The sequence below is a fragment of the Harpia harpyja genome, chromosome 13 (genome assembly GCF_026419915.1).
Source record: "Harpia harpyja isolate bHarHar1 chromosome 13, bHarHar1 primary haplotype, whole genome shotgun sequence".
Lineage (NCBI taxonomy): Eukaryota > Metazoa > Chordata > Aves > Accipitriformes > Accipitridae > Harpia > Harpia harpyja.
In genome coordinates this window covers 10,154,609-10,168,437 of record NC_068952.1, presented here as the reverse complement: position 1 = coordinate 10,168,437, position 13,829 = coordinate 10,154,609, and the positions used below count along the sequence as shown (strand labels likewise).

Sequence of the window (13,829 nt, the reverse complement as noted above, 5' to 3'; positions counted from 1 at the left end):
AGTCTGTCTGTATAGATTAACTGGGCAAACTACCATATGTATTTTCTTTTACAAATTCTTGTTGTAATGCCTGATTGTTGAATAAAACCAAACCATTTCCTACGTTTTTATTTTGCATTTCCTTACACCCTGCCTCAAAAAAACCCCAGATGTACTAACGGAACAGATTAATATTTTTTTCTTTTTTTTTTTTCTCCTCTCCTTTATTCTATTCAGCATCACGTTTGAACACTTTCAAATATGCAATGGTGTATTTTCGGCCTCATAGTACTTCAGTAATACAGTGTTTGCAAGTAAGTCATCCAGGGTAATACAACACTCGATTTTGCTAGAAGAATAATAGGGAATGGCTGCTACATCTTTTTATACTCTTGCATTTAAGAATCAAATAATAGCCATTTTTGTTTACAGAAAGAAAATAAAAGCACTGCCATTAATTACTGTTGATTTTCCCTATTTTTATTAACCATTTCTTATTTTTAAAGGGCCACAGGAATGAACAACATAATGCAACGGTAGGAAGATATTTACCAATTTAGTACCGCATTATAAAACTACTCAGAAACCTCTTTGTCTCTCGTTTAACATAATAATTATTAGTGGCAACAAAAGTGGATCCCACACTTGCATCATGATTAGCAAGTGATGAATTTGGGTTGAATATATTGCATTTTGCTAAGTAAACCTTATTATATCCCAAATCCTCAGTCTAAAAAACATCTAATTTTAAGAAAATAATTTCCACTCCTGTTTAAATGCGTGTTTCCAAATTAACCAGTGATATTCTATAGAAAACTGCCTCTTTTATGCTTGAAGTCTCCAGCTGCCACACAATTTATATCTCTTTCCTCCTCTCTTTGTTTTTCAGCCATTTTCCCTGAATGTCAAAGTCAATTTAGTGCATTTCACTTTGCTGAATAAATCAGAGGCGAAATCCTTGCTAAAAGTGAAAATTTGATTTGCTAAAAGGAGCTTAGGGCAACTATTAATCAATATATCCAGAGTGTCAAAGCTAAGGCCATGATAGACATGCATTCATTTGGAGATTGGTTGAGGCAGATAAAGGGGGACACTGGGAAAAAAAAAAGTGCAACAGCCAGACAGTGTAGTGTGTATGTTGGGGGCATGGATGGAGGGAGAGGACTGTCTAAAAAAAAAAAACCAGACAGTCACCCAGAAAGAAGAGGCAAGTACTTGTATATGAATAAAAAGTGAACTTAATAGAGACATAAAGTCACTGTTTAATTCTGATCTTGAGAGAAGAGGATTTTAATGAAGGATTTTATTTTTTAAGTAAAACGTAAGAATTGAGCTGAGTTCTTTTGTTACCTGTTAATTCCATTTTTGTTTTGTTTTGTTTTGCTTTTGGTGATGATTATTCTTAAACAAGCTTTTTCAACAAATAGATAGGGATTTTAAAGTCAAAATTAGCAAGAGTTCCAGATGCTTTTTTAAGAGTCTTACTGCACATTTGTTTTATATTCATGTATGATTTGCAGGTAATAAGATGTTTACATGCCTGGGATTATATTCTTTTTTTCCCTCAGTTAATTTAATGCTAGTAAAAAATGCCAGAAGTGACTATCCTGGAGACTAAAGTGCTCTTTTTACCCCAGGACATCTATGTCTAGCAGTACTAGAAACCTCCTCACCTCTCCATTGCTGGCTGTCTCAGTCCTGAACTGGAACCAGTCTTTTATGATTAGCAGACACACTAAGAGTGTGTGCATCTCTAGTAGCACACAAAGCTACTAGTATTCTTTTGTACTGAAATCAGCTGAAATTTTGCCACTGACTTCAGTAACAGATCCATCAAGAATAGTCTGCCATCATATCTCAGGTGGATATATTAAATGATTTAAAAATAATCCAACAGACCTTTCTGTAAGTACCTTGTACCACACTGCAGATCCCTGTTTTGTTTTGAAAATGCTAAGAGACTGTAGACATGTTTATTCATGCATTATCCTGGCAATCCTACCTCCTCCTCCCCCCACTTAAACCTTCTCTGTGATACTATTTTCAAAAAATGAGAAAAAATTAAAAATGCCATCATTCCTAGCACTTTAAATGATAGGACAGAGGAACTACTGGCATTTTAGGCACACTGCTGTTCCATTCTGTTCAGAGAAGCCTGAATCAACATGGTGATCTAAACACTGGCAGTGTCGGGCGGTCTATCCACACTAATGCTCAAAACCAAAACCGACAGTCAATTGCCGATTTCCCATATTGTGCAATTCAGTGACAGAGGTCAAGGAAGTCAGTAGTTTTTGCGAAACCTTTTGGCTGGAATCTCTACCTGTAAGGCCCAGGGAATGGTCTGCCTCAGATCACGTATGTCGTACAAGTTGTGACTTCAAGAACATGTCCATCCTAGGAAGAGCATGTCTGATTTCCCTAATTGGTGCATGTTTGTAGGAGGAGTTAAAAGAAGAGCAGATAGCAGGCTTTTGATAAACAGAAGGCAAAGAGAATGTGCAAAGTGTCCAAGATAGCACATTGATAAAGGGCAGGATGTCCCGATTCCCCAGGAGGCTCAAGTTATTATTACTACAAACCTCTTAGCACAAAACAGCTCATACTCCATTAGATGAGCGGTAAACACATTTACATGTCCACCTGTCCGTGGAGTGACAGGCGCCCTGTGATAGGGAGCTCTAAAATAGCTGCAGGAGTCCTCACGTTGTCTGAAATGGTCCTGAATTCAGCTAGCAGCACAAAAGACTAGAGAAGGCCTCAACCTCAGCAGAAACAACAAATTTTACAGCAGCAAGCAGCATGGTACAAACATACAGGAAGATATCCATTCCCCTTGCAGAGCTGAGATTCTGTATTAGCTGCCCCAGCAACAATCCAGAGAAGGATTTGGGCATAAGCAGGATGCTGGCTATAGCTACAACGTATGTGATTATATACACCAGGCAGTTCCAGCATATGATTTCTGTCTGTCTTCAAAGTCCTACCGACATGAATACTACAATGAAGTAACATTCAACATTTTTTCTCTGTCATTTAAACACACGCTGCATGTCCACTAAGATGTAGATACATAAAAAAATGTGTGCATGAGAACAGGTACATATACACCTAATGTATATCTGCATGGATGTACCATATATGTATGCTCCCATGCCTTCTTGAACATTAGCTTTCCAAAAGTGATTATGGTCAATTTTTCCTCTGTACTTTTACCCACATGGGGTGGTATTTCTGAAACAGATGATGAGAAAAGGGCATTTTAGAAATGACAACTCTGCAGCAAATCATGTTCTTGTTCAGTATTATAATGTTAAACTACACCCCTGAGAGCTGCTTTGGAAAGGAAAGCTTAACTATTGTCCTCCACAAAGAGTATGCTGGAACGATAATGTTTCATAAAACATTAACATTAACACTAAAACATTCAAAACATCCTTGGATTTGCTCAATCAAAATCATGCCCTTTTTTTTTTAATACTAGCACCAGTGGCAGTATCAATTTCTAACTATTGCCTTTCTTAAACGCAGTTACTGCTAGCAAAACAGGGACACAGCTGAAGACAAGCAAGCTTATTTTACTAAATAATGTAACTAGTTATTTTTGATGTATTAGTCTGATTTACTGTTTCCAAACAAATTTTTCATTTTAAGTGCAAAAAGTTTATTTCTATGGTCTGGTTGATGTTTTTTCATGCATGCAAATTTTTTAGAGAACATTTTGTCTTTAGCTTCCTGTTATGCACATTTTTAAGAGCTTAATGTTTCCTGCCTCCACTTAATATGAAAGAACATTGCACGTTTTCGCTGAATGTCAATGAGATAGTTACATTACAGAAATTGTGCCTAAATGATTCTGATACTGTGACTAGGTATCAGCAGAATTCCACCCCATACTGGAAAAGAGTTTAATTAATATAATGCAACCAATATAAAATGGAATCTCCCCAAAATACAATGCAAAGGGTAGGAAACTCAACCACCAGTAAATATCGAATTAAGCAGGGCTCTCTTATTTAAAAGATAAATAAAATAAAATAAAATAAGTGTCCTGCAGAAGCTTCATAAATATATTTACAATTTATTTAGGTCAGTTAATAGTGGTTTTGTCTCATCAGGCAGGAAACGAAGCGGCATCGGCCTCTCCCTAAGCACCTTCGGTATTTTACTAACAAAGTTACAGTACATCGGAATATTTTAATCTGACACAAAGAACAACAATAGATCTGACTGCTGGGCTGATAATCTTCTTATCACACCCTGTGAAACCTAGCTCTAATATTTGACTGAGCCTCCATTACTCGGCAACACATTCTAAAAAGGCCAACAATGGAGAGAGAATGAAGTGGAGTGTGGAAGTACCTCCATATCTACATAAAAGAGATTAGAGGCGACAGCGTTCCATTTTACAGCTCAATCATATTGTGTTAGCATGCGCTTATCCGAGCGCGGATGAAATTGAAAGAGAAATAAAAAAGAGTCAGGCAGATAGGAACCAGAAAAGCGAGGCATGAGCAATTTCCAAGGATATAAAAGGATGCTAATGGCGGGGCCCTGTCATTCTTAAAAAGGGCTATTAGGGCACCATCATCTGTTCTTGTGCCCTTACGCTCCTCTAACTAAAGTCAAGCATTTCCTAATGCCATTGTGATCTTTTTCTTCTTCAGATAAGACATGGTCATGTTTCATAACAACACACTTTCCATTTATTTGATTTATAAATGCAAGGAGACTAATTCTATTTACTGATAAAGGCTTTCCATATATATTTTTCTTTCAATATTTCCTTTTGTAGATGCCATAGACTTTTTGTTCAATAAATGCAACTATTGAAATGTTTCCAATAGCACAAAAATACTAATGATTTTATGAAAGCATTTGAACTTCATATAATTTTAAAACATTTTTTGGGCTATGACTGCAATGGGAAATGGTCGGCCAGGGCAGAATGCATATTGCATTGTTACCTTTTTATAGATAATCTCATTAAAAGATTTTCTGTTAGAATAGCAAAAACATTATTTTGGTTTCTTCCACAAAGACAAATTTTACTTTGAATTGCAATGCTTTACAGCTGAGATCTTTAGTAGTTATTAGAGCACCTGATATATAAGGGCCTTTAATTATACTGAACCTTAAGAAATCACTATAGTAAAGAAGGATTTGCTGATTGCTGCTTTGCTGTGCTAGGCACAAATTCACTACTGGTATAATTAATCGATTCCAAGAGATTTACACCAAGGATTTACTTAGTCCGCTAAGCTACAGTGAACTTTTATGCCATTTGCACCCTTTTTCTAACTCATCCTTTTCCCAATTCTCTTATGTTTCTGCCTACAGTAACATTTGTTACCTTAGAAAAGTCAGCTAGCACCAGTCCAGGGGCTTCTACAAGTTGTTTCATGCTAGACATTAGCTAAGCGTAGGCAGTCCAAGTTCAGCAGTACTCCATCATTCAAAACCAAGCTACAAAAGCTCATCACATTTGCCCTTTAGCATGTCAAGCCCTCTTGCATTTTGAATTTTGTGATTAAATGCCAGACAACAAGTACAGATTTTATCACTGCCCTCTGTTACCAGAAGGCTTATAAAAAGATTGTCTTTATTTCCTGGTTTTTTTTTTTTATTCTCATTCCTAAACCAAGTCAGGTAAGTAAACTTAGCTAGTGTGGCCTTACCACAGCAGGTGTGGTTTGAGTTTACCTTGTAATAAAAGGCTGCCTCATGGCAGAAATGTTCCTCAACTGGTTCAGATCAGAGACTTTAAATTTTCAAGGCCAGTTTACAGCATCCAATACCTTTTCCATGCTAACCAAAGCCATCATTTTAAAGGCTGCTCAGTCTCATCCCTCTGCTCTTCCTACATGTCCAGCCAAATCAAAGCTACACAGCATATTCACAAATCAAACTGACAAATGTTCCCCTGCAACTACTATGGAGCATGACTGACTTCTTTGAGAGCTACTCTATTTTGGTTAAGGTGATATCGGTATCTTCCAAAGATGAAACTCTAACTCACCTATTTAACTCATTTTGACTTAATTTGGGGTGCTTTATTAGCAACCAGTGTAAGACAAAGTAGCTAGTATAATATAGAGTGATGTTTAAATTAGTTTACAATTTGCTTGGGCTCATCTAGAACTGCTCTGAACAAAGCCATTCAGAAATGTCAGCTGTGTTCCTAACCACTGTAACAAATTGTTGCCTGAACGCTGCACACCTAATGACTTCAAATTAGCTACACTGCGATATTGCCTGACAGTTCGTTACGACTGTTAGCAACATAGCTGGCGTATCATGACCAATAAATTGGTTTCAGTGTGGGCTGGGAAAGGGACTTCCATCAATTTGATTAAAGAAATTACTGTAGCATTCAAAGCATAAAGACAAACTAGTTTAAGGAGACAGAAGTAAGTTAACTGTACCAGAAAAGCATTGCTCGTGATACAAAAGCTTGTTTATACACCATTTGTGGCACAGAGAATGACTAAATTTCAGCTGTGTTGCATACTGACTATTTTAGAGTCTCTAGGTTATTGTCTCTCATCTGAAGTAAAATAACACGCCATAAATGTACAAATTGTTTTATTATTATTCTTTGTTAGTGTTCATATTTATCGAAGATGACCCAGAAGCACGTACCAGAAGAACTGAGAGGCCTTGTGCTGGTTAGCATAAGGGAAAAAAAAAACAGTAAGACTATTTCTATTTCTTTTGATACTAGAAATAAAATACATTTACTTTGATAAACAAAAAACTGACTGGCTTATTTATTCTACTATTAAGGTAACCCAAAATCATATCTAAAATGAGGATGATATATTACTCAGAGGAATTAAAGGTTATCCGTTCTTATGCTCAATAAGGCTCCCCTATCAAAATTAGAAACCTAACGAGCTGATGAAAACACACCAACATGCTCACTCATCTGCTGGTCTAGAAAAATACCTTAAGAAACAAGAAAAAAAGCTGACCTTTTTTGTGTGACACCTTTTTTGTGAAAGGTGACAGACTGAGAACCCTGGAGACTCTGTAAGTTTGTCTGCTAGCTCACAGAGCAAACACAAATACCTCAGCATTGGGGGGAAATATACCTGAAATGTTATCTGAAGAAATCGCTAATCTTCTGAGAAACTGCTTTCGATGACCCCCACTTTTCTTGCTAACAAGAGTGCCAGTCAGCTTGTGTAATATCAACACATTTATGTGATGTAGACTGCAGCCCATTTCATGCAGACCAAGGAACTACTAAGCTATAAGAAGAGACCTTTTGGTACAATTCAGTTCTCACACTAGTTCATTCAATGAAGAGAACAATTCCTTTTTGCCATGCCAAAATATAACTGAATTTTTGCACCTCCTGTGGTCAGTATAAGATAGTGCTGCATTTATATAATAGAGGAACCAGACTTACATTCAACTACTGCTGAATCAGATGAGTACGAAGGTGAGGACTTCCATTACCCTTCATACCAGGCTAATGCTCTGGATGGAAAGGTAAGTTTATCTTACCAAAAGCAATACATGAAAAAAAATTCATTCACTGAGCAGCATGTAAAACTTATTAACATAGTAACACTCATAGCAACAATAATACTATTTCCAAGGTAAGATATATTATCATCTAACCTGTGTCCTATGTGAATCATCTGGAGCCTTAAGAAAACTTCACACATTGTAGTGAGAGAGCAAATCGTATTTTTTACCAGAACAGCATAACCCATGCAATGATTTCTCTCTGTCATCTACTTGCAATAAATACTGTATGTACCTGGAATATGCTTAGCCCATCCAATGATCACCACGAGTTCTCTGTCTGCCAGGTCACAAAGAGTGGTAAGTGCTTTGATGTCACTGTCTGGAACAGTGGGGTCAGGCATAGCATAGATCTTCTCTGGTTCAGCCACCAACAAATGGGACACAATCTTGTTATCTGTAAAAATGGTCCAGAACAGTACAAGATCACCAGTAGCATCATTCTACTTTTCAAACAGATGGCTCATATTTCAAAGTGCAAAAGAATTTATGTTAATATGCTGGACCTAATTAGACCTTATTGTAACACCACTGGCTTCTACCAGTGGTTACAACACAAACAAATCTGATCCACTAACAATGTTTATCAAGGTGGACATGTATGTTCTTAAGACAGTAAATTTAATGGAATGTAGAAATACATGATGACCCCTTAATATTGGAATACAAACTTCATAGAAAAATATTCACGCATTATAATGTATTTTTGACTGTGCCTTCTAATTACCTGCAACCCCCCCATCTCCAAAGGCAGGTGTATTTTTGGAGCAAATAAATACCACAAGTAGTTAAAATCTGTAACTTCTGTCAGCAATTCCAACTACCATTCTTTACTTTAGATGTCACTGTTAAACTGTTGCAACAAAAAAGGTCTCAGGACTTTCTCAGTGCTCATTATCCCATATATCTTATATTACAGGTATCCTGCCTGTTGAAATGTTAAGAATTAATCTGTACTCCTTGGGGACTACGCTGTGAGAAAAGCAGGGCATTGTCTTATATTTGCTTTTCAGTGAAACACACAAATTTAGAATCATGTATAAAATTAGCTTCTTTAAATACAAAAATAGACTAATGATCTCCTCTCCCTTCCAGCCAGGAATAGCTATTATCAATGAGAATAACGAGTGTAAAACTAAGGAAAGTATCAATAGATGCAGACTCTACCTCAGAAAACTAGTTTGTGCAAAGAATGATACTTTATCATATTCACACACTGGTTATTTTTATCTATATAGCATTTTCAGTCATGTGTTTAATATTTACTTTTTCATCCAGATGATTTGTGAAATCTGTTTGGAATAATCAATTAAGTTATAAGGAAAAGTGAAGAGGAAAAAGAAAGAGTAGAAAAGCCTGGAAGATTTACAGTGCAGTGTGGCTATTCTATATTCTATAAGTAGGATAAACATAAAATGAGCATTATATCTATGTGGAGGCACAATGGAAATATCTTATCACTATACAGGAGCCTGATTTGTTACTCCGAGAAGGCAGAACTGAAAAATGGGAAAAGGACTAATTCATTAAGCCACCTAATACAGCACACATTACTACCTAATATATTTACATTTTACTTTTCATGGTAGGTACATCTTGTGACCTCAAATGCACCATCAGAATTTAAAGCCCAAATGGCACCCTTTAGTGAATTTACATGAATCTGTTCCCTTTGTTAGGATAAAGAGTTATGGGGCCTGATATAAACGGGATTCCACTGTGAGAAGGTGCGAAGTATTTTCTGACTGCAGAGAACGCTGCCAGAATTAGTATCATTTTCCCCTTCTGCATATAAGTCACAGGATGGACCACACTGTCCTCCTGTGGGAGAGCTGCAATGGAAGCTGACGGGGATGTGACTTGCCCAGGACGTGTCAGAGAGGCTCCCAACCAGCCATGACAGATTTCCATAAAATACTCGCTTGATTCGGATTTCTGATACTTTACTGCTCTTTTGTGACACAGACTACTCCTCGATTCTGATCTACTGTCTCTACAATTTTTGCCTTATTCCAAATTTGTGCGTCAGAAGTTGTGATATATGTTAGCCCTTCATAAAATAAGTGCAAGAGCCAACTGGAAACCATCACATCAAGCATGTTTTATTACAAGGGAATATATTCATGCTTTATATGAACTACAGGAACTATGCCAACTCAGTAATTCTTGATCTCAATATTCTACTGATTATCAAACTGATTAATGAGGAATTCTATTCTTATTTAAAGATGACAGATGGTAGTTTTAACTTATATTGGCAAACAGCCTTTGCACATAATTTTTTTATTTTTTTAAACAGTCTTCATATCCTGTTTAATTTCACATAGAAAACATAATCTTTTTAAGTGAGAAAAGATAACATTGCTTCTTCCCAAATTCCAATATTTTTACATGTACTGAGAAGTAGGATAAATAAATTATGAGTTTCTTAACATCAATACATATGTAGCTGAGGATTTCAACTTTGTGGTTTTTTAACTAGTGATAAATGAATGAAGAAGCACTCACACCCCCAAGTTCTGTTTTTTTTCCCTGCAAACAGAAGAAATGGCCCAAGAACCTCTTTCATTTTTTTATTAGGTTCCTCACCAATGGCTTTTTGTAGATGATTCAGGAATATTGTATATTTTGACTCAGGATTCGCAAAATCTCAAATTCTTTTTATTTTTGATTCAGGAATATTGTATATTTTGACTCAGGATTCGCAAAATCTCAAATTCTTTTTATTTTTGCAATCAACAACATCTACGGGGGTGGGCCATTAGATTCCCTGGTGAAGCTGGAAAATATAATAGAGACCAGAAGTAGGTGTAGGAAAGATCCTCCAAACACCTGTTCTTTCCCTATAGGGGGAAAAAGCTACATATATTGGAGCATGCATTAGTATAGGCCATAGGAAAATTTTGATGTACTCAGAAAGCTCCATCACTCAGGAAATTGAATAGCCATGAGCACTGTTTCTAGGTAAAACTTATTTAATGTTTCCCTAATTAGAATCAATAGAACCCAATTTTCATTCCTGTGCCTTTGTTACGCACAAACTATCAGTCAGGGTCCAGAAAATCTCCCAGGCTACTTCCACGCAAAACTGATTCAACTGTTTCAAGTTTGACACTTATCTGGCAGGATCTGAAAATTAAGTTTTATAAATGTTTGTTACAAAAATGTTTGTAATTGGATGAGCTAAGGAAAATGAAAGGAGGCACTTAGATAATGAGTAATGATTTATAAGGAGGTTAGTTTCTCTCAGACAAATGGAGCTTACAGAAATTGGTGTAGTTATCGTCTTAAAGGTAATGTAATGCACTACTTTGCAGTAATCTTGGGTTTACACAGAGATTCTTGTGTTTCAGTACAACTGCATTAACCTCTGTTCATATTACAGGGCTTGGGGGTTTTGGGTTGGATTTTTTTTTTTTTTTTTTTGCCTGTTTGGTCTTAGCTTTTTTGTTATGCTAGGCTATCAATATTTCTACTCAATGACAATATCAAGTAAATGAAAAACTGACAATCTGTGCACCCAGGAAAACTAAACCTCTAATGAAATTAAGCATTAGAGTTTATTAAATTTTATTGTATTATCAGAAAGTTTTTATTATAATGTGCAAAATCTGCTTAGTGCAGCCCTAGATTGTATTTACAGAACAGTGGGACAGCTTATGGAGGCTGAGTAGAAGATGCCAGATTGGACAATTGAAGGAATATAATCAGCATAATGTTTTTTGGAAAGGCAAAAGGAAACTATGCCATATGTTCACTTAAGCCTTAATTTTATGTAAAACTGGCTGTTTTTTCTTTGACACAGCTAAAATGCCCTTTCACTTACAGTTCAAAGACTATTTATTTGCTCTCCAGATCCCCATATGCTCAAACGTATTGTACACAGCACTGTCCCCTACTGGGGAACAGGAATGGAAACAAATTCCATTTTCCATACAGCCAGATATTTTCAAGAACCTAAAACTGACCTGTGTGTTGTCAGAGGCATAGGGACAGAGGTAAATGGGAGACAAGAAGGAGTTTGCCCTCCTTATTTCTCTGGCTTATTTCTCTATTTTAGGAGTAAATCAACCTTCTCAGCATGAGCAACTGGACGTGTGTATTTTCATTTGAATTCAGAAGACTTTACAACACTTCCTACAGCGTGTATGCCTTTGCAGGATAATACACTAGCCTCTTGCACTACAGCTATAATGCTATTAAATTTACTTCATGGAATTAGTACAGTTGCTGCTTGAGTTTATATAAGCTGCAAAGCAAAACCTCTAACTATTTTTAGTTAATCGCAAAGAGGATGGAACTTGTATTTTAGCAACGAGATGATCATCTCTCTCTCTCTCTCAATTTCAGCCTGGTGAGATACAATCAAGGAGATTATTAAAACATAACAAAACAAAGCAAAAAAATCCATGAGGGTACTAGAGCCCAAACTACCAATCTACGCTTGTTATTACTGTGGCATATTGCTGTTTTAATAATCTAATGCTAGGTAGTGTATTAATCTATAGGTATAAATTAATGAGGCTCTTAATGTATTTTCATTGGGAGGTTGAGCAGTCAAACTCATTTAGTTAGTGAAAACTACAAAAATCACTTTCTTGTGAAATCTGAAACTAGAAGCTTCAATGAACTAATGATCACAGTATGAACCATTTTATGTACCACTGAAAATAAAGATAACCTGTAAATGTAAAATTTGCACTGCATAAACCATGCTTTTATACACTTCCACCTGTAAAAATATTCTTTGTTCAACTTCACTTGAGAAAGATGAGCATATTTAAAACAAAATACGTTAACAGCTAAATTGATATAGTGTTCATGGTAATATCTTCTGACCAAACCCTTGTCCCAGTCAGAAGGAGCTTAGCAAACAGGACTAGGAGTCAATACCTTGTATTCAAAGAGAAATTTTGTGTATCTGGTGTACTCACATGGCTTTTTTGCTGGCTGAACTAGCTGAGGGTTCAGGTATGGGCTATTCTCTGCATCTATTCTGCGCTTGTACTTCTGGCGACCCCCACGTACTCTGTCTAGGCGGACACCTACATTGGGAAAAATAAGCAAACAGGTAATTAAATATATTATGAGGATGCCTTTCAGGTTACAATCTTCTATCTCCTGCCTTCCAATATTTATTTAAAATACAAGTTCATTTCAAAAAATTAATTTTAGAAAGCAAGGGAAAGCAGCACTACAAGTATTTGCAAGCTATTTAGATTTTCACACATGCAAGACTAAGTATACAACATAATTTCCTGTTCATTTAAAACCATTTGTTCATTTTTACATATTAAAAACAGCTAACAAGTTTACTTTCCATTTGTAAGAGTCTGATCTTAAGTCATCTTTGCCAGAAGCTGAAGTTCAAAGCTGTAATAAACACCATGGATACACAAGGCTAACATTATGAGTAGAGAAGTACAGAGAATTAGAACTTTAGAAACAATGAGTGCTGTATAAAGTTTAGATACCAAAACCCAATGCTTTTAATTAACATGGATTAACATGGCCAGAGGATACAAAGTAAGTATCCTTAGTAAAATAAGAACATACATGTGGCTTAAAGACTTGAAACTGTTCATGAGGGTTTGAAAGAAATTGTATGGCTGTTCATTTAATGTCATCAATGATGAATTAACATTTGTGTTCTACCTCCATATTGTTCATTGCTTCAATAAAGCATACTGCTACCTGTTTTGTATACATATATAGGAGTTTACCTTCCTGAAACAAGCTATGGCTGCTCTCATAGACAAAATGAAAAAAGGAGGGGGAAAAAAAGATGGTAGATCCTATAAAACAATGAAGTATTTTTATTTCCTTCTGAGTCACCCAGGCAGATTTCCAGACAACCAGGATGAATGTCAGTATAAACAAGTAGTAACATAACACTGAAGTTGAAAAACTCGGCACATATGCAGGGCAGCAGGACAAGTAATACCAAGTGCAAAATTTGTCCCTGATGACATGGATTTAACTAGACAAGAATGCAAGGACACATTACGTATCAATGATCCCTGTGAACGATGTAATAAAGTGCAGCTCACTTTCTCACTTTTCTTTTCATTGTCTATTTTAGCTCTCCTCCCTCTATTCATCTTTGCTATTGCCATTATTGTGCCCTACTCTACTACTTCCTATCTCCCTGATCTCTCCCTCACAGGAAATACCTCCAGAACTGGCTTCTGGACAGCAGAGAAGCCACCACCAAAGAAGTTACAGTTTCTGTGCACAGCAAGAAGAATACAGCACAGAGTTTATGTGTTGCTCATGAACCTGCACTGGTAACACAGTCCAGTTACCAGGAAACA

The 13,829-nt window shown here is 36.3% G+C and overlaps 1 protein-coding gene across 16 annotated transcripts in view; it reads right to left on the bottom strand.

Moving 5' to 3' along the window:
• The window catches only part of ESRRG (estrogen related receptor gamma), a 407,255-nt gene that overhangs the window by 41,209 nt on the left and 352,217 nt on the right, over nucleotides 1–13,829 (bottom strand). For all 16 annotated transcript variants that reach the window (XM_052805607.1, XM_052805616.1, XM_052805613.1 and 13 more), the window contains 2 exons: nucleotides 12,450–12,560; nucleotides 7,751–7,912 (listed from right to left, as the gene is read on the bottom strand). In XM_052805607.1, coding sequence (XP_052661567.1) covers nucleotides 7,751–7,912; nucleotides 12,450–12,560 — 273 coding nt within the window. The remainder of the gene's footprint in view (nucleotides 1–7,750; nucleotides 7,913–12,449; nucleotides 12,561–13,829) is intronic.